Source organism: Salvia miltiorrhiza, chromosome 7, assembly GCF_028751815.1.
Source record: "Salvia miltiorrhiza cultivar Shanhuang (shh) chromosome 7, IMPLAD_Smil_shh, whole genome shotgun sequence".
Taxonomy (NCBI): Eukaryota; Viridiplantae; Streptophyta; class Magnoliopsida; order Lamiales; family Lamiaceae; genus Salvia; species Salvia miltiorrhiza.
The window spans coordinates 2,461,906-2,477,088 of record NC_080393.1 but is presented as its reverse complement, the minus strand read 5'-3'; the positions used below and the strand labels follow the sequence as shown (position 1 = coordinate 2,477,088).

Sequence of the window (15,183 nt, the reverse complement as noted above, 5' to 3'; positions counted from 1 at the left end):
TCAAACGTTGTTAATAATACTGCTACATAATTACATTATTTAAATTTAAATCAAACTCTCACACAATTAAAAGTATTATGTATCACAATTACAACTACTATAATTAGCTAGAGATAAAATGCAACATATAGCAATCAAAAATTGTGAAATAAAACTTGAAATTCGAGTTCTAGTGGAATTAGTCAATTGCAGTGGAAGAGAATTCGATATATATTGATCACGACGCTGCACAAAATCTTCCAAAAAAAGGGAAGGCGAAATCATGCAACCGATCAATGCGGTGGCGCTGCTGACCATTGTGTATAGAAAAGCCGCCGGCGCCGCCGCCCTACCGACGGCGGATATAGATTTCGGCACGTTTACGTGGTTCACTTACGCCGGAATATCATGCTTCCTGGTGATCTTCGCCGGAATATGCTCCGGCCTCACGCTGGCCCTCATGCCGTTGAGCCAAGTCGAGCTCGAGGTCCTCCGCCGCAGCGGCTCCCCGTCGGAGAAAAAACAGGCTGGTCGGCCGTCGTCGCCTCTCTTTTTTATTTGATTGATTTGTAGCTGGAATTAAAATTGGGGATTGAATTATTTGTCATTCTCTACTCATCATCAATTAGTAATCTTATGTTAAGGATGACACGAGGATTTGCATAAATCTTTCATTAATTCTAAATATCATAAGATTTTTTTTGGTTTAATTTCTCCATTTTCACTTTGATTTGATGTTAATTTTGTTGGCTGCAGCTGCAATAATTCCGGTTGTTCAGAAGCAGCACCAGCTTCTCGTGACATTGCTTTTATGCAATGCTGTTGCAATGGAGGTGAATTCATCTCTTTGAAAATCAATTTAACCAAATATGCTTATGAATTCATCATTTGAAAACTCTCCTTTATCTCCTCTGTTTTCTGCTCAAGTTTCTACTTTCCTGTGCAATTTTCCGGCTCGTTGCAGGCGCTGCCGTTGTACCTGGATAAGATGTTCAATCCATTTGTTGCCATTATAATGTCTGTGACTTTTGTTCTAATTTTTGGAGAGGTATTTTCTTGCATAGCTTTCGCGAAGTATTGGGCATTTTCGTGTTCGTGTTTAGTGATGTTTCGCTCCTCTTGCATCGTCTTCTCAGGTTATTCCTCAAGCCATATGTGCTAGATATGGACTTGCTGTTGGTGCCAACTTCATTTGCGTCGTTCAAGTAATGCTGGTTATATGCTACCCTATTTGTTACCCAATTGGGAAGGTAACTGTTTCATCATATCAGAAATTCATCAAGTTTCCACATATGATGGTTTTTTTGTATGACATTTGAGCTTCCTTGATGTGTTTTTAGCTGCTGGACTGGACGCTCGGGCACAGCGAGCCACTCTTCAGACGAGACCAGTTGAAGGCCTTCGTGTCTATTCACGGAGAGGAGGTATTACTAATTTTACTATAGTTGTTGATCTGATCTAGTCTTGAATGAGTTTTCATCTCTAGGCAGGGAAAGGTGGTGAACTCACACATGATGAGACCACTATTATCAGTGGAGCACTAGATTTAACAAAGAAGGTATATGCTTAGAAGCTTGATTCCCTTTTTCCTTCATCTGTTTATTTCTTCCTCTCCTTCACTTCTGCAACTGCATATAGATTGCTGAGGAGGCCATGACGCCGATTGAGTCTACATTTTCGTTGGACGTGAACTCAAACTTAGACTGGTAAGAATCACGCGTGGTGGATGCTATTTGGTCGCGGATTCTACTTGGTTTGTGGTTGTTGATTCAAGGTCTCGTTGCAGGGAAGCTGTAGGCAAGATCATAACGAGTGGCCATAGTCGAATACCTGTCTATCACGGGAGCCCAAGGAACATCATCGGAGTTCTACTGGTAATAATTTTCTTCAAAATTGTATGTCTTCTGCTGCTAAATAATTTGTTACAAACCTAAGTTTTGAAGCTATTTTTTCCATATTAGGTTAAGAGTCTGCTTACAGTTAGACCAGAAACAGCAACGCCAGTGAGCGATGTTTCCATACGCAGAATCCCTTGGTAGGCATTACTTATAGATCATATTTTCATATGTATGTACGAAGACTAAGATATATTTTCAATTATATTCAGTGTTCCAGCAGATATGCCTCTGTACGACATACTCAACGAGTTTCAGAAAGGCAGCAGTCACATGGCTGCTGTGATGAGGGCGAAGGGGAGTAGAACGAGGCCTTCGTTTTGTGAAGCTAGGGGCGAGAACTCAAGCACGGAGTCGAGCCTGACCACTCCGTTGCTGTCAAATAGAGCAGAGAAGCCGGAGAGCATAGCTATTGATATCTACCCGGACCCAATGCCGCCTCTCAAAAGTAAGACGAGTGAATTAGAAGACGGAGAAGTTGTTGGAATCATCACTTTGGAAGACGTATTTGAAGAACTTCTGCAGGAGGAAATTGTGGATGAGACCGATGAATTTGTTGATGTGCACAGAAGGTAACTAACTAACTAACTAACTGACTAAATAGCGAACTCGTGTGTGGATTGCAAAACTGAGTAACGCGACATGAAATTTTTGTGGTGCAGAATACGCGTGATGGCAGCTGCAGCAGCTTCTTCATTGGTGCAATCTCCATCATTTAGGAGGCTAGCTATGCAGAAAGGAGTTGTAAGTAACCTTTTTCTGCTAATGTTTGGATCTTTAAACCAAGTTGCATTGGTAGAGGCAATGCATTTGAGTCTACTTTTGTGAAAAAATCGCGACTTATGGATGCAATTTCGCCTCGTTGCTGCAGTATAAGCCGGGATCAACTCCCAGAAAATCGGCTGAGCTCGGCTCCCCTGCAGCGTCGTTTCTAAGAAGCTTCGGAGACACACTTTCTGCAAATATGAGATGAAGGGAGAGAGAAAGAGAGAGAAGGGCTGCTTCTGCTTGAGTTCATTTTGTTGGTTGAGACAGTAGCTGTATATTCTAATGTTTGGTACATAACAAGTACTCATGTTTGGTCTTGATTTGTAATTGAATTAATTGGAGTTTGACAAATGGTTGAATATTCTTGATTTATATCATCATACAGTAGAGAAACAGCTAGCTTATCCAATTCCAGCAAGAAACGATTGACATCATTGTGTTTTTGGTGATGATTGTATTCGATTAAAATCATTCTATTTGCAGAAAACAAGAGTGATTTTGACACATAAACGATAATATTATGCAATCTTATTCAATGTACAAAATTTTGGGTGCTATTCATTTCCTACTAGACTAATCCCATTTCACCTTTACATGATCAACATATTCTATGCATCACATCCTCAAAAACAAACAATTTTCCATCTTCTTCTTCTTCATCTTAGTCCTCGAAGCTCACGCCTTCGAGCTTCAACCGTATGAGGATGACGGAGCACCTCCACATGATGTGGAGGCGCGTCCTCTGCTCTTGGAAGTAGCGCGAGCACTTGTGCCACGTCCGGAGCTTCTCCCGAGCTAAGCCCATCGTAGTAATAATGGAACTCAGATGATGACGACGACGACGATGGTGGTGGTGGTGGTGGTGATGAATGTTGGGAATCTTGAATTCAAGAAGTTGATGAATGTGAGAGAATAATGGTGTGGAGGGGTGAGAGGAGGAAAATATATAGAGGTGAAGGCAATGTTGGTGGATAGATTTTGTGGTGGATGACAGGTGTCGGGGGGCCATTGGCCGGGAGGCGACGCCAGCTCGCCGTGGGGCCCGACGACGCAGAGTCATCAGTTTGTCCCCCCCTCCCCTCCTGCTGCCAAACTCCCATTGAAAGGGACTCATCAAATTTCATTCTTATATGTTTGTCTCAACGTGCAGTGGGGAAATGGACGTATCGGAAGCCCTCAAATTCAGGGTGGGGAGATTTGGATTTTGCTACTGCGTGTGTGTGTGTGTTTGGATGAATGGAATTTATGATGTAGGGAGTTGTTGGTGAGGCTTGAGATGGTGTTTTCCTGCATTTTGCATTCAATGATTTTTTGTCTACTCTCTCCCTCAAGAATCTTTTTAAGGGTCTACAAGTTGTTGGAGGCGTGTGTGATTAATATATATGATCGGATGTACTTATGTTGACAAGAATATTAAAACGTTCGTTTCGAGACAGTGAAACTTCCAACCGCAGTCGCACTCTTTCTGTTTTTTTTTTAATGAATTATATAAGTAAATAAAGAAATTAAAAGAAATTATACAAGTCTTCGATGTGAACTAGGTAAACACATGTCGCACGTGACAGGTTTTACAATTGAAAAATTAGACGTGAAAAAATCAGACTTGTAGAAATTTTCAACTTATAGTCTATAGCTAGAAGCTAATCTAAGTAATCTAAGTAATTATAAGAAAAATGTTGAGATAAAAGACAAGGGCTAATGATCTTGAATTGAAACTCACATAATTAAGATGCAAGAGATCAAGAATACTTGTCCCAACATAGAAGCATAGTAACACAAACCCTAATAATATATAATTTCCCTCTCATCTCTCTCACCACTCTTCTCCACTTCCTAAATCTCTTCCCCATTTTGTTGATTTGATCATAACCACTTCTTCACCACCAATCACCCAATTTATTGACATGTTTGAACAACTGTTTGAAAAGAAATACAAATGCATCTCAAATTGTAGGGACACTTTGTACCCTCACAGTACACAAACATCACGTGCACTAACCCTATCTTAAATCACATTTAAACCACTTTTCCACTCTTCTAATTTTATTTTTCTATGAGACTTTTGAATTTAATCATTTGTGATCCTTCAAAGCTGAAGCCCCACCTCATTATCTTCTCTTGGACATAGTCATTTTCACTTTGTTTCAAGATTAGATTTGTGTTGGCCCTCTTTTAATCGGACAATTAGGTTAGAGCATCTCCAGCGGGTGTGTCGAAGGAGGCGTCGATCCGGGTCGCCAGGGTGGTGGCCGCGCTGGAGATGCGGCGTGGTTCGAAGCAGCGGCGAAGCGAAGACACGAGGCGAAGGCTGAAAAATTATTTTGCGTGGAAGCCACGCGCGTGAAATAAAAAAAAAAATTGAAGAGCGATGCAGAAATTTGCAGAGCGGCTGGGTGGGAAGTTGGGGAAGAAGGAAGGGAAAAAAGGCTGGGTGGGGTGGGCTGGGGTGGGGTGGGGTCGGTCAATTTTTTTTTGCTTTTAAAATCCTATTTATTTTAGTTAATGTAATATTGAATATTTCAATTTTTAAAATCCTATATTTTCTTTATGTATTTTTTTATTATTTAAATTATGTAATATTTTTTTATTGTAATGTTTGAATTTTATTTTTAATAAAAATTTGAAATTTTAAAATTAAAGTGTAGAATTGGGGATTTTATTTTAAAATTGGACTTGAAGGAGCACATTTGGTCTCGTTTTAGTCCGATTGAGCCCTAGAAAATTATGGTAATTTTTTTTTATTATTATTGTATTTAAATTATGTCTTTAAATTATTGTAATGTAGAATTTTAATTTTAATAAAATATGAATTTTAAAAATAAAAGTGTAGAAATATGAATTTTGTGGAAATGAGGATCTAAGCACCCACCTAAGACACAATGCATTGGAGAGGGGTGTGTCTTAGGTGGGGGCCACTCCTAAGACACCACCATTGTGGATGCTCTTAGGTTCGCTTTTTTCAAACAAAATTACAAAATTCAGTTTGATTTGGTTTTAATTCAATAAAAAATTCTATTAATCGCAGTATATTAGGGTTGTTTTTAGTGCTTAATTAAGGTGATTTTATACATGATCATACCACTTTTCCATCAGTTAAATCTGCAAGCAATTGGTCTTGTATTTTTTTTTAATAAAAAATTTGTTATTAATCATTTGTGATCATTCAAAGCTGAAGCCCCACCTCATTATCTTTTATTAGACATGGTCATTTTCACTTTTTTTCAAGATTAGATGTGTGTTGGCACTCAACTTTCTTGAGGCCCTACTAGTTTGTTTTTGCCTTATTATGAGGAGCTTAACTCAGTTAGTGATGCCACCGGTTCAGGAACCGCCGGTTCCGGGCCCGAACCGCCGGTTCTGGGTCGGAAAAATGTGGAATTGGAACCGGTCTGCCAGTTCTGTTGAAGGGCCGGTTTTCGGGCCCTGAACCGCCGGTTCCGGACTGGGCCAAAAATTGGTGGTTTCCGACCGAAAACCGGCGGTTCCGGGCTTTTCATTTTTTTAAAAAAATATTTTTTTATATTCTTTTTTATGAAATTAAACGATTGGTGTTGAAATTTCAAAATTTTTTACTTTACAAGTGTTGAAAAATTTTAAAATTACTCAACTTAATAACTTATAGTCTTATAATTTTTAAATATATGTTGTGTTTTTTAAATTTTGTAATTACTCAAGTTAAATAATTTTGAAATAATTCAACTTAAAAATCTTAAATAATATAATAATTTACTCATCAAAATAATTCTTATTCTTTATGTGTGGAAATTTATAATAATTAAGTTATAAACTTGTAATATTTTTTATGTCATATTTTTAAAATTAAATGACTTGTGTTGAAAATTAAATTATTGAAATACAATAAAGGAAAAATAATTCTAACACATTGACAATCAAAATAATGCATAAAAATTGATATCTTTATTGAATTTATTCTATGTACAAAAAAATATTACAAGGATATAAATTACAATCTTCAAAATTGAATAAGTAAACTAACTAAATAACTAATTCACTATACTAATTCCAAAATAAAGTTGTCTAAAAGGGGGGAAAAAAACTAATTAAGGGTCGAACCACCGGTTCAAGGGCCGAGAATTGCTGAACCGTAACCGGCCCTTTGCTTTAGACGGTCCGGTTCCAGAACCGATCCATGGTCAACGGTCCGGGCCCTAACCGTTGACTTTTGGGCCGAACCACCGGGCCCGGTTAGCCCATGGCATCACTAAACTCACTTTTGAAATTTGTTGTTAATCTTTGTGTAATCGTGATGGATCATTGTTGATGGAGTTCGATCGAGTTTAATCTTAAGGATCAAGATGGATTCAAGTGCTCGAGTTAGACGTGTAAGCCTATTATTGGATCTCTGTGTGACCGACGAGGCATGAGACAATTATAAATACGTAATATGACACTCGTATAGAAAAAACAAACTGAAGTAATCATAATATATATATATATATATATATATATATATATATATATATAGGGTTAGGTTCCATAGAGAACTACAAATAAGTAGAGAATGGAGAACAACAAATAAATCTATAAATTTAAGGGAAAATTGCACCTAAATACACAAACTTTGCCGAAAATCCATATTTGACGCGAAGTTAGGAATTTACATTTTAATACACCAATTTAAGAAGTTGTTCAATTTTGACACATTTTTCAATTCCGGCGACCGGCATTCTGACGTGGACGCCGGAATGCCACATCATCACCACGTCACACACACACACACACTCCACTCTCTCTCTCTCTCACCCCACTCTCTCTCTCTCTATACACGTCACCTTCCCCCTTCTCTCTCATCACTCTCGCCGCCCTCCACCCTCTTTCTCCCTACCTCTCTTCCCTCTTCTCTCCTGCCGGCGCCGCCCCATCACACGTCACCTTCCCCCCGTCGGACCCTCCCCCTCCCCAGAACCGCATCGCTGCTCTCGGCGGTGCGCCCCATCACAGCCACCTTCCCATCGATGCGCCAGCCGCGCCATGACGCTGCCCGAGCACAGCAGCTCGCCGCCGCCCGAACAGAAGCCGGCGAGAGTCGGGCGAAATCGTGCAGATCCAGAGCCTCCGCGGCACGCACCACCTAGATCTGTTGCTCAGTCAAACCGCGCGACTCACCGCAGCACCCACTCACAGTTTCAGATTCGAAAACTCAGGAGCTCCCACCTCCTTCTCCGGTCACCATCCGGACTTGACGGATAAGAGTGGTCTGAAAACCGCCGCGATAGAGCCCGCCGCCGCCTCTAGCCAGCCTATCAGGCTTCGCCGTCGGATCCAGGAGAGCCTACCACCTCCTCTCTTCGATTCTCGGCGGACGTCGAGATCTGAGCCATCGCCGCCTTCATCAAGGGCCTCCCATTCCCGCTCAAAGGCTCAACTTTAGCCATCTTCTTTCAACCAAAGGCTGAACCCTAGCTGGTCAAGGGCCGCCGCCGCTCACGGCCAAGCACAGACCCTAGATCTGCAAATCTGTGGAGGTGAGGGAAAACGGTGGTGGTGGGAAATCCGGTTGGTTTGGTTGGTGGAGGTGGCGGGTGCGCCGCGGTTCTGGGGAGGGGGAAGTGGCTGACGGCGGGAGGGAGGGCTCGGCGGCGGTGGTGCGACGCGGTTCTGGGGAGGGGGAGGGGAGGGTCCGACGGGGGAGGGAGGAGGTGACGTGTAGAGAGTGAGAGAGAGTGGGTGTGTGACGTGGCTGCGACATTGGCATTCCGGCGTCCACGTCAGAATGCCGGTCGCCGGAATTGAAAAATGTGTCAAAATTGAACAACTTCTTAAATTGGTGTATTAAAATATAAATTCCTAACTTCGCGTCAAATATGGATTTTCGGCAAAGTTTGTGTATTTAGGTGCAATTTTCCCTAAATTTAACGAACATATCAACATAACTAATGAATATGTGTATTCAGTAAAAATAGTGAAAATCTTGCCCCTATCAGAATTCGAATTCAGGCCAAAATCTTATCACAAATACTCTTGTGCAATCGGTTACACTGTGCAACTGGTTTTCAGAATGACACTACTTCAACATACAAATGACACTTGAAGATCCTCAAGTGTCATTTATATGTTGAAGTAGTATCATTTAGAAACCAACCAGGGGGCTTAGCCCACTGGCCACCAGGTCCTCACTTAAGTGAAGTGACCCGGGTTCGATCCCTCTTGGGAGCGAATTGGAGATTGGAGATATAAGGTGAATTTGGTGAATGGAGAGATAAGGTGGTTCTTGGAGTGGATGGAGAACTAACTACTAACATCTAACATGACTTTGCCCGATCAAAAAAAAAAAGTATCATTTAGAAACCAGTTGCACGGGAGAGTGCCTCAAATCTTATTCATCGAAATTATAGACTTATTCGTTACTTTTTCATGAGTTCTCCGTTCTCTACTTATTTGCAGTTCTCTACGGATCTTCTCCCTATATATATATATATATATATATATATATATATATATATATATGAAAGAAAATTTGAATCCAAGTCTATATATCTAATAAATATAAAAACATGTATTTTTGGTCCCTCTAATATTTTGGGATTCGGGCCATCGGCCCCAAACTTGCCCCTTCAGGGTTGGCCCTGACGAGGCATTGCCTGCAATAATAAAATAACCTTCATGTTATTAGGGTTGTTTTTAGAGTTTAAGCTGATTAAGATTCTAGGTAAGATAGTACATTTGTGGTAATGGAAGTTGCATTAATTAGTTAACATGTCACTCATGTAGGTAAGATAGTACATTTGTGGTAATGGAAGTTGCATTAATTAGTTAACATGTCACTCATGATTGGTGTTCAAACATCAAATGAACTTAGCTAATGATCCTCAATTATGTAGATCTAATTTGGGTGTATCCTATTCATAGTCAATATCAAATTTCAGTGTCACTTGCCAAAAAAATGTGTCCCAATTTGCCTTGGAAAAAGAGAGGCACAGTAAGAAGATTAGCTTATCTCAAGTTAAAGCAAAAGAATCAAGGATAAGATCTTCAACTACTATAGGACATGATCACAGTGGACCTTATGATAAAATTAAACTTCCCATCACATTTGATCACATACATATGTCCAGCTAATATAAGCTCAAATATTGCATAGCTGAAATAATTTCAAATTTATTATATATGGACACACAAACAGGGACTAAAATGTATGGTTACTGTCCAAAAACAACAACACCTGTATTGACAACATTGGGACATTTTCCCTACACTAAATTTTGTGACCCCTCCCTCTTTTGAACTCAAGAAAAAAGATTTGGCAAAATCCAATAGTAGTGGGGGGTTGGGTGGGGTGGGGGTGGGGCTAGGGGGGGCTAGTTATCTGTTGTAATTTTCCCTACAGATCAGCTGTGGAGAAGTACAATAATGATTTAAAAAATAAGAAAAAAAAGTAGTTTAGTTTATCTGAAAAAGTATCAAGATGTGACTAACTGAAACACCTCCATCACAATATTCCCCTTCAAGTAGCACATTGTTTGAAAGGCAGACACAAAACTTTGGGGAACTGGGGGTGGGGTGGGGGGGTGGGGGTGGGGGTGGGGTGGGGTGGGGGTGGGGTTTCATTCTGTTGAAGATATTGTTTGCTGTTGCATATGATAAGAGCACAGAAGTTGCTAGGAAGCTGTATATATATATTGCATGGTAGCATTTTAGGAGAATTTTTAAAAAATTGAATAAAAATCTTTAGGTGGAAAAGAGGAAAAGTATTTGATTGAAACCTTTTTGTTTTAATCAGGTAAAAGCGCAGTCGCTATCCCAGGGTGAGATCCGAGTAAAATAAGTTTAAGAAATTGTAAAGGAAATAAATTTGGTATTTTCATTTTAGTATACATACTATATTGAAAAAAAAATCTCATTTCAACCCAACAAATCAATTTTGGTTCTCCACTTTATACACATTTCTCGACTATTTATTAAACTTGTGATGAACGAAGAGAGTATTCGTTATCTGTATTTTTTCGAATTATTGAACATATACTTATTAAATAATGTGTATAATGGGGTAGAAATATATTAATAATAAGTATATAGATAATATGAGTATTAATTATATTAATAAATATTAGAGATAGTATATTAATACTTTATAAAAATATAATAATGCTATTTTCTAAAAATGGTGAGTATATTTGAAGGATGAAAGCCATATTATATAATTAAAAAAACATTGGTATTTCTTTTTGGACTATTGAACTTCTTCCTAGTATATGGCCCTTCTTAGCCGGTCTTGGGCTTTTATGTTTGTCATATTGTTAATTGTTAGTGATCAGCCCAAACTCAATTTATACATTTAAATTAGTTGTAGGTTTAACTTAAGTTCACAAATAAATAAAAAAATGGCTTGTCCCATGAGGACTAGGGATGGCAACGGGCCGGATCTGGATCGGGTCTGGCCAATACCAGATCCAGATCCGTTTTCATATACCAGATCCAGATCCGTGGATTTGAAAATTTTGGATCCAGATTCAGATCCGCGGGTCCACGGGTCCAGATCCATGGATCTACTATTTTTAAATTAAATTAAAAAAAAATTCACAAAATCAACAACATCTAATTTTCATCATGAAAAATATAACACAAAATACTTTTATCTAATTACTTTTAGTTTTTATTCTTTTGAATATAATTTATTTATTATTTTTAATTTAGTTAATATTATTAGTAAACTAAATATAAAATATAAAAAATATATATAAAATAAAACGGATCCACGGGGTCGGATCTGGGCCGGATTCGGATCTAAAATTTTAAGATCCAGATCCAGATCCGTTTTCAAAACTGAGATCCAGATCCATCGGGTCCAAAAAATTGAGATCCAGATCCGTAACCACAGATCTGGACCGGGTCCAAGATCCACTGCCATCCCTAATGAGGACAGTTTACTTTTAATATAAAATTTACAATTGAATTTTTTATTTTTATTACTATATTTTCCTCAATCTCATTCTTTCGATAAGATATATAAATTAAATAGAATTAGCTTAAACAATATAGTAACTTATTAATCTTGGATATTTTAAAGTTTCAATTCATTTAATTAAATAATATATTAGCTCATATTATTTTTTTTAAAAAAATCTATTTACACTAATCCTAAAATAGAAACACCCTTAAAAGAATTATTTGGTTCGATCTCTAATTAAAGTTCTATAGTTAAATTTAAGTTTGGCACTACTAAAAGTATTTTTATTGTTAGGGATTCGAGCTCAATTTATATATAATTTTTTTTTAATTATAAAAAATATCTGAATATAATTAATTATATAATTCGTATGTAGGTGAGACCTCACCACCGTCCAAACGATGAGAAAACATCACCATACGCAAAAGAGAAACGTCCTTTTATGTGGAACCTCAACACCAAACAATAGAACATCGCAAGCAGTAGAAATACAATACCAGCTAAAGTAGAAAAATATCACTGAATGCAGACGGAATTGCACCCAAGAAAATGAATCGAAACTAAAATAATAATAAAATAATTCGAATTTTGGGGAAAACGATCAACACAAGAAAGCCCAGCTTTCAACTTGGGAGAATTGGGAGCTCGATAATTCACCTTCATCGTCATTTGATTTGAATTTTGATAAATCAATCATCAAATTCCCACTTCATCTGAATCGCATCCCCGATTCCTCGTGAGGGAAAGAGATGTCGTGTCTGGCATCGTGCTGCGCGTCTATGACGTGCGGGCTGTGCACATCGGTGGCCTCGGGCATCACTAAGCGCTCCGCCAGAATTGCTTACTGCGGCTTGTTTGGTGTTTCCTTAGTTATTTCTTGGATTCTCAGAGAAGTCGGTGCACCTCTCCTCAAACAATTCTCTTGTAAGTCAAGCACAAAATAAGGATCTTTTTTTATCAGATTTATCTATTCCTGATTTTCTGTAACGATTCGAGGGCTTGATGATGTGTGATTGGTGCTTCTAGGGTGTTTGTGGAATTTGGGGAAGTGGGTTTGTTTAATTTTTAATTTTTGGTTTGATTGGAAAATTTCCCCTTTAATTTCGGTTTTCATGTTAATTTGGTATTTTGCTGGATAGATTGATGAGATAAATGAGCTCACAGGTAAGGAAAATGGCTCTCTTGATGAGTAATTTTGTTGGAGATTGAATTCTTATTGTTTAGTTTTCATTGAAATTATAAGAGTCTCATGCTTGGGTAGAGAGAATTAAAGCTTGTCCTCGTAAAAGATAGGCATGTTTTGCAGAGTAGACGATTTCTTGTTCATTTAGCTGCTGAATTCATTGATATATTTCATTAGCTAGAGTTTGTGTGAACTGAAATCTGTGTCTTGCTTTGTTGCTAAGCTTATGGATTGAATTGTTAAGATAGATGGTTGTCTCCACTTCCTCTGGTCAAGCATAGCCGTAGCTGAGAATTCTGTTGCGTCGTTTGGTTTGCAGGGATAAATACTTCGGATGACCTTTCGGACCAATGGTTCCAAATACAGGCGGTTCTTCGTGTCAGCATGGGGAATTTCTTGTTTTTTGGAGTATTAGCTCTCATTATGATTGGGGTGAAGGATCAAAATGACAGGCGTGATTCCTGGCATCACGGTGGATGGATTGCTAAGATGGTTATTTGGGCTTTGCTCACCATCCTCATGTTCTTCGTTCCAAATGCTGTCATAGACGTATATGGTTAGTCTCGTGCATACTTTTAGAAATTTTCGATAACTTATTAATTGAACGGAACGGAGATTCTATATCTAGGTCGTCACCTTGTTGTTCGTTCTGGCAGAGGCGTTTCAGAAAGCATGTCTTGGTAGTTGTGAGTAGCTATGTCCGGGAAAGACAAAAACCCTTTCTCGGCCATTTCCTGGGTGCTTTCGATATCTGAGATATCAAGTTGTGTAAACTGTCTAGTGATTTGCAAAGTTTTACTCTACGGAAACTAAGAAAGACTCCTTTGTTTTTGCTTGGATTGTAAAGAATTTCAATCGTAATCATTCCTTCAATCAGATACGCTGTGTGCATAATGGGACGGCACTCCCTACTACGAAAATCTATATTGGCATTTTTCTGCTATCATGTCTATTCCAAAGAGTATAGTGTCAGCAAGACCTTGAATTCCCTACCGGCCTTTTTCTGTGTGTTGTATATCTGCGTGAAATATAACAAACTTATTTGCATATGCAGGAGTGATTTCAAAATTTGGGGCCGGGTGCTTCTTATTGGTCCAGGTTTTGATATTGCTAGACGCCACACATTCTTGGAATGATTCGTGGGTTGCTAAAGATGAGCAGAAGTGGTAAGCTTACAACTTACGAATTAATATTTCTCCCTTACTCTTCGTGTCAGTCGAGTTCTTGATCACATTGTGCATGCCATATTCAGGTACCTTGCCTTGCTTGCCGTGTCAGTGGCGTGCTATCTTGGAGCATTTACTTTTACGGGTGTTTTGTTCATCTGGTTCAATCCATCAGGGAACGACTGTGGCCTCAACGTCTTTTTCCTTGTGACGAACTTCATTCTCGCTTTTGCGTTTGCTATCATCGCGTTACATCCCAAGGTAAAAAATAATTTAAGTGATCGTTTGAAGTAGCAAATGTATCGAGTAGTTAATTTGTGCGCGTGTGTTGGCCTAGTGGTTTAGTGGTTAATGCTTGAGGCAAAGGTCTCAGGATCGAGTCCACCATCACGCCGTCTTTAAATTATTTATTTCTCCATAAAAACAAAAATAAATGTATCGATATTCCGGTGATTTGGACAGGTTAATGGCAGCCTCTTGCCCGCTTCCGTGATATCCGTCTACTGTGCTTACGTGTGCTATACCGGTCTTGCTAGTGAGCCTCGGGATTACGCCTGCAACGGTCTTCACAAGTCGGCAGCCGTGTCCATGAGCACCCTCATACTGGGGATGCTCACTACGGTGCTGTCCGTCCTATATTCTGCACTCCGTGCCGGATCATCGACCACTTTCTTGTCCCCTCCATCTTCACCTCGAGCAGGTATGTTAGCCGATGCAATACTCTAGATCCCGAGCTTTTTCCTTCGGGGTAATTTCCGACATCCCCGATTTTGACAAGGTGGTGTTGCAGGTGAGAAGAAGCCTCTCCTCGAGTCGGAAGACGTGGAGTCGGGCAAGGGGAAAGAAGCGCGGCCGGTTAGTTACTCGTACTTTTTCTTCCATCTTATATTTGCTCTGGCTAGCATGTACTCGGCCATGCTTCTGTCGGGATGGACCAGCGACTCCGAGAGCCCCGACCTCATCGATGTGGGCTGGTCCTCAGTTTGGGTCCGAATCTGCACAGAGTGGATCACCGCCGGCTTGTACGTTTGGTCCCTCGTCGCTCCTGTACTCTTTCCCGATCGTGAATTCTATTAGGCCTTCACCGACGGGCGAGCACGTGACGTGTATTGATGATGTAATTATACTACTTCGAAAGTCCGATGTGCCCTTGTGTTATAGCTACGTTTGGCTTGGGATTGATATATATTATGTTAGTATATAGAATGTTACAGATTTCGAATTTGATATAGCATAATGTGTAGTTTCTTCCCACGTTTTGAGACAAAATTGTTGCAATTTTTT

The 15,183-nt window shown here is 39.4% G+C and overlaps 2 protein-coding genes across 3 annotated transcripts; both read left to right on the top strand.

The window, feature by feature from the left end:
• Nucleotides 1-143: 143 nt before the first annotated feature.
• Nucleotides 144-3,553, top strand: LOC130991560 (DUF21 domain-containing protein At4g14240-like). The gene is made up of 12 exons (XM_057915846.1): nt 144-509; nt 736-812; nt 944-1,027; nt 1,116-1,229; nt 1,320-1,403; nt 1,466-1,537; nt 1,618-1,685; nt 1,766-1,853; nt 1,941-2,014; nt 2,087-2,446; nt 2,537-2,618; nt 2,746-3,553. The coding sequence occupies exons 1-12, from the start codon at nt 263-265 to the stop codon at nt 2,845-2,847; spliced, it is 1,452 nt and encodes a 483-aa protein (XP_057771829.1). The 5' UTR covers nt 144-262; the 3' UTR covers nt 2,848-3,553.
• An 8,573-nt stretch (nt 3,554-12,126) lies between these two features.
• On the top strand, nt 12,127-15,168 carry LOC130991558 (uncharacterized). 2 transcript variants are annotated; one of them, XM_057915844.1, is made up of 6 exons: nt 12,127-12,474; nt 13,053-13,289; nt 13,788-13,899; nt 13,986-14,160; nt 14,362-14,599; nt 14,690-15,168. In XM_057915844.1, exons 1-6 carry the CDS (start codon nt 12,300-12,302, stop codon nt 14,974-14,976), a joined length of 1,224 nt encoding a protein of 407 aa, XP_057771827.1. In that variant the 5' UTR covers nt 12,127-12,299; the 3' UTR covers nt 14,977-15,168. The 2 variants fall into 2 exon arrangements, with proteins under 2 accessions (XP_057771827.1, XP_057771826.1); XM_057915843.1 differs by having other exon boundaries at nt 14,678-15,168.
• The last annotated feature ends 15 nt before the right edge of the window (nt 15,169-15,183 follow it).

What these genes read in the sequence shown, in the direction of transcription:
- LOC130991558 (XM_057915843.1), top strand. Translation starts at nt 12,300, where the DNA reads ATGTCGTGTCTGGCATCGTGCTGCGCGTCTATGACGTGCGGGCTGTGC. An exon ending in TGCTGTCATAGACGTATATG is followed by an intron (nt 13,290 to 13,787) that starts GTTAGTCTCGTG and finishes TTGCATATGCAG; the next exon opens with GAGTGATTTCAAAATTTGGG. An exon ending in TCATCGCGTTACATCCCAAG is followed by an intron (nt 14,161 to 14,361) that starts GTAAAAAATAAT and finishes TGATTTGGACAG; the next exon opens with GTTAATGGCAGCCTCTTGCC.
- LOC130991560 (XM_057915846.1), top strand. Translation starts at nt 263, where the DNA reads ATGCAACCGATCAATGCGGTGGCGCTGCTGACCATTGTGTATAGAAAA. An exon ending in GCAATGCTGTTGCAATGGAG is followed by an intron (nt 813 to 943) that starts GTGAATTCATCT and finishes GGCTCGTTGCAG; the next exon opens with GCGCTGCCGTTGTACCTGGA. An exon ending in GTGAACTCAAACTTAGACTG is followed by an intron (nt 1,686 to 1,765) that starts GTAAGAATCACG and finishes GTCTCGTTGCAG; the next exon opens with GGAAGCTGTAGGCAAGATCA.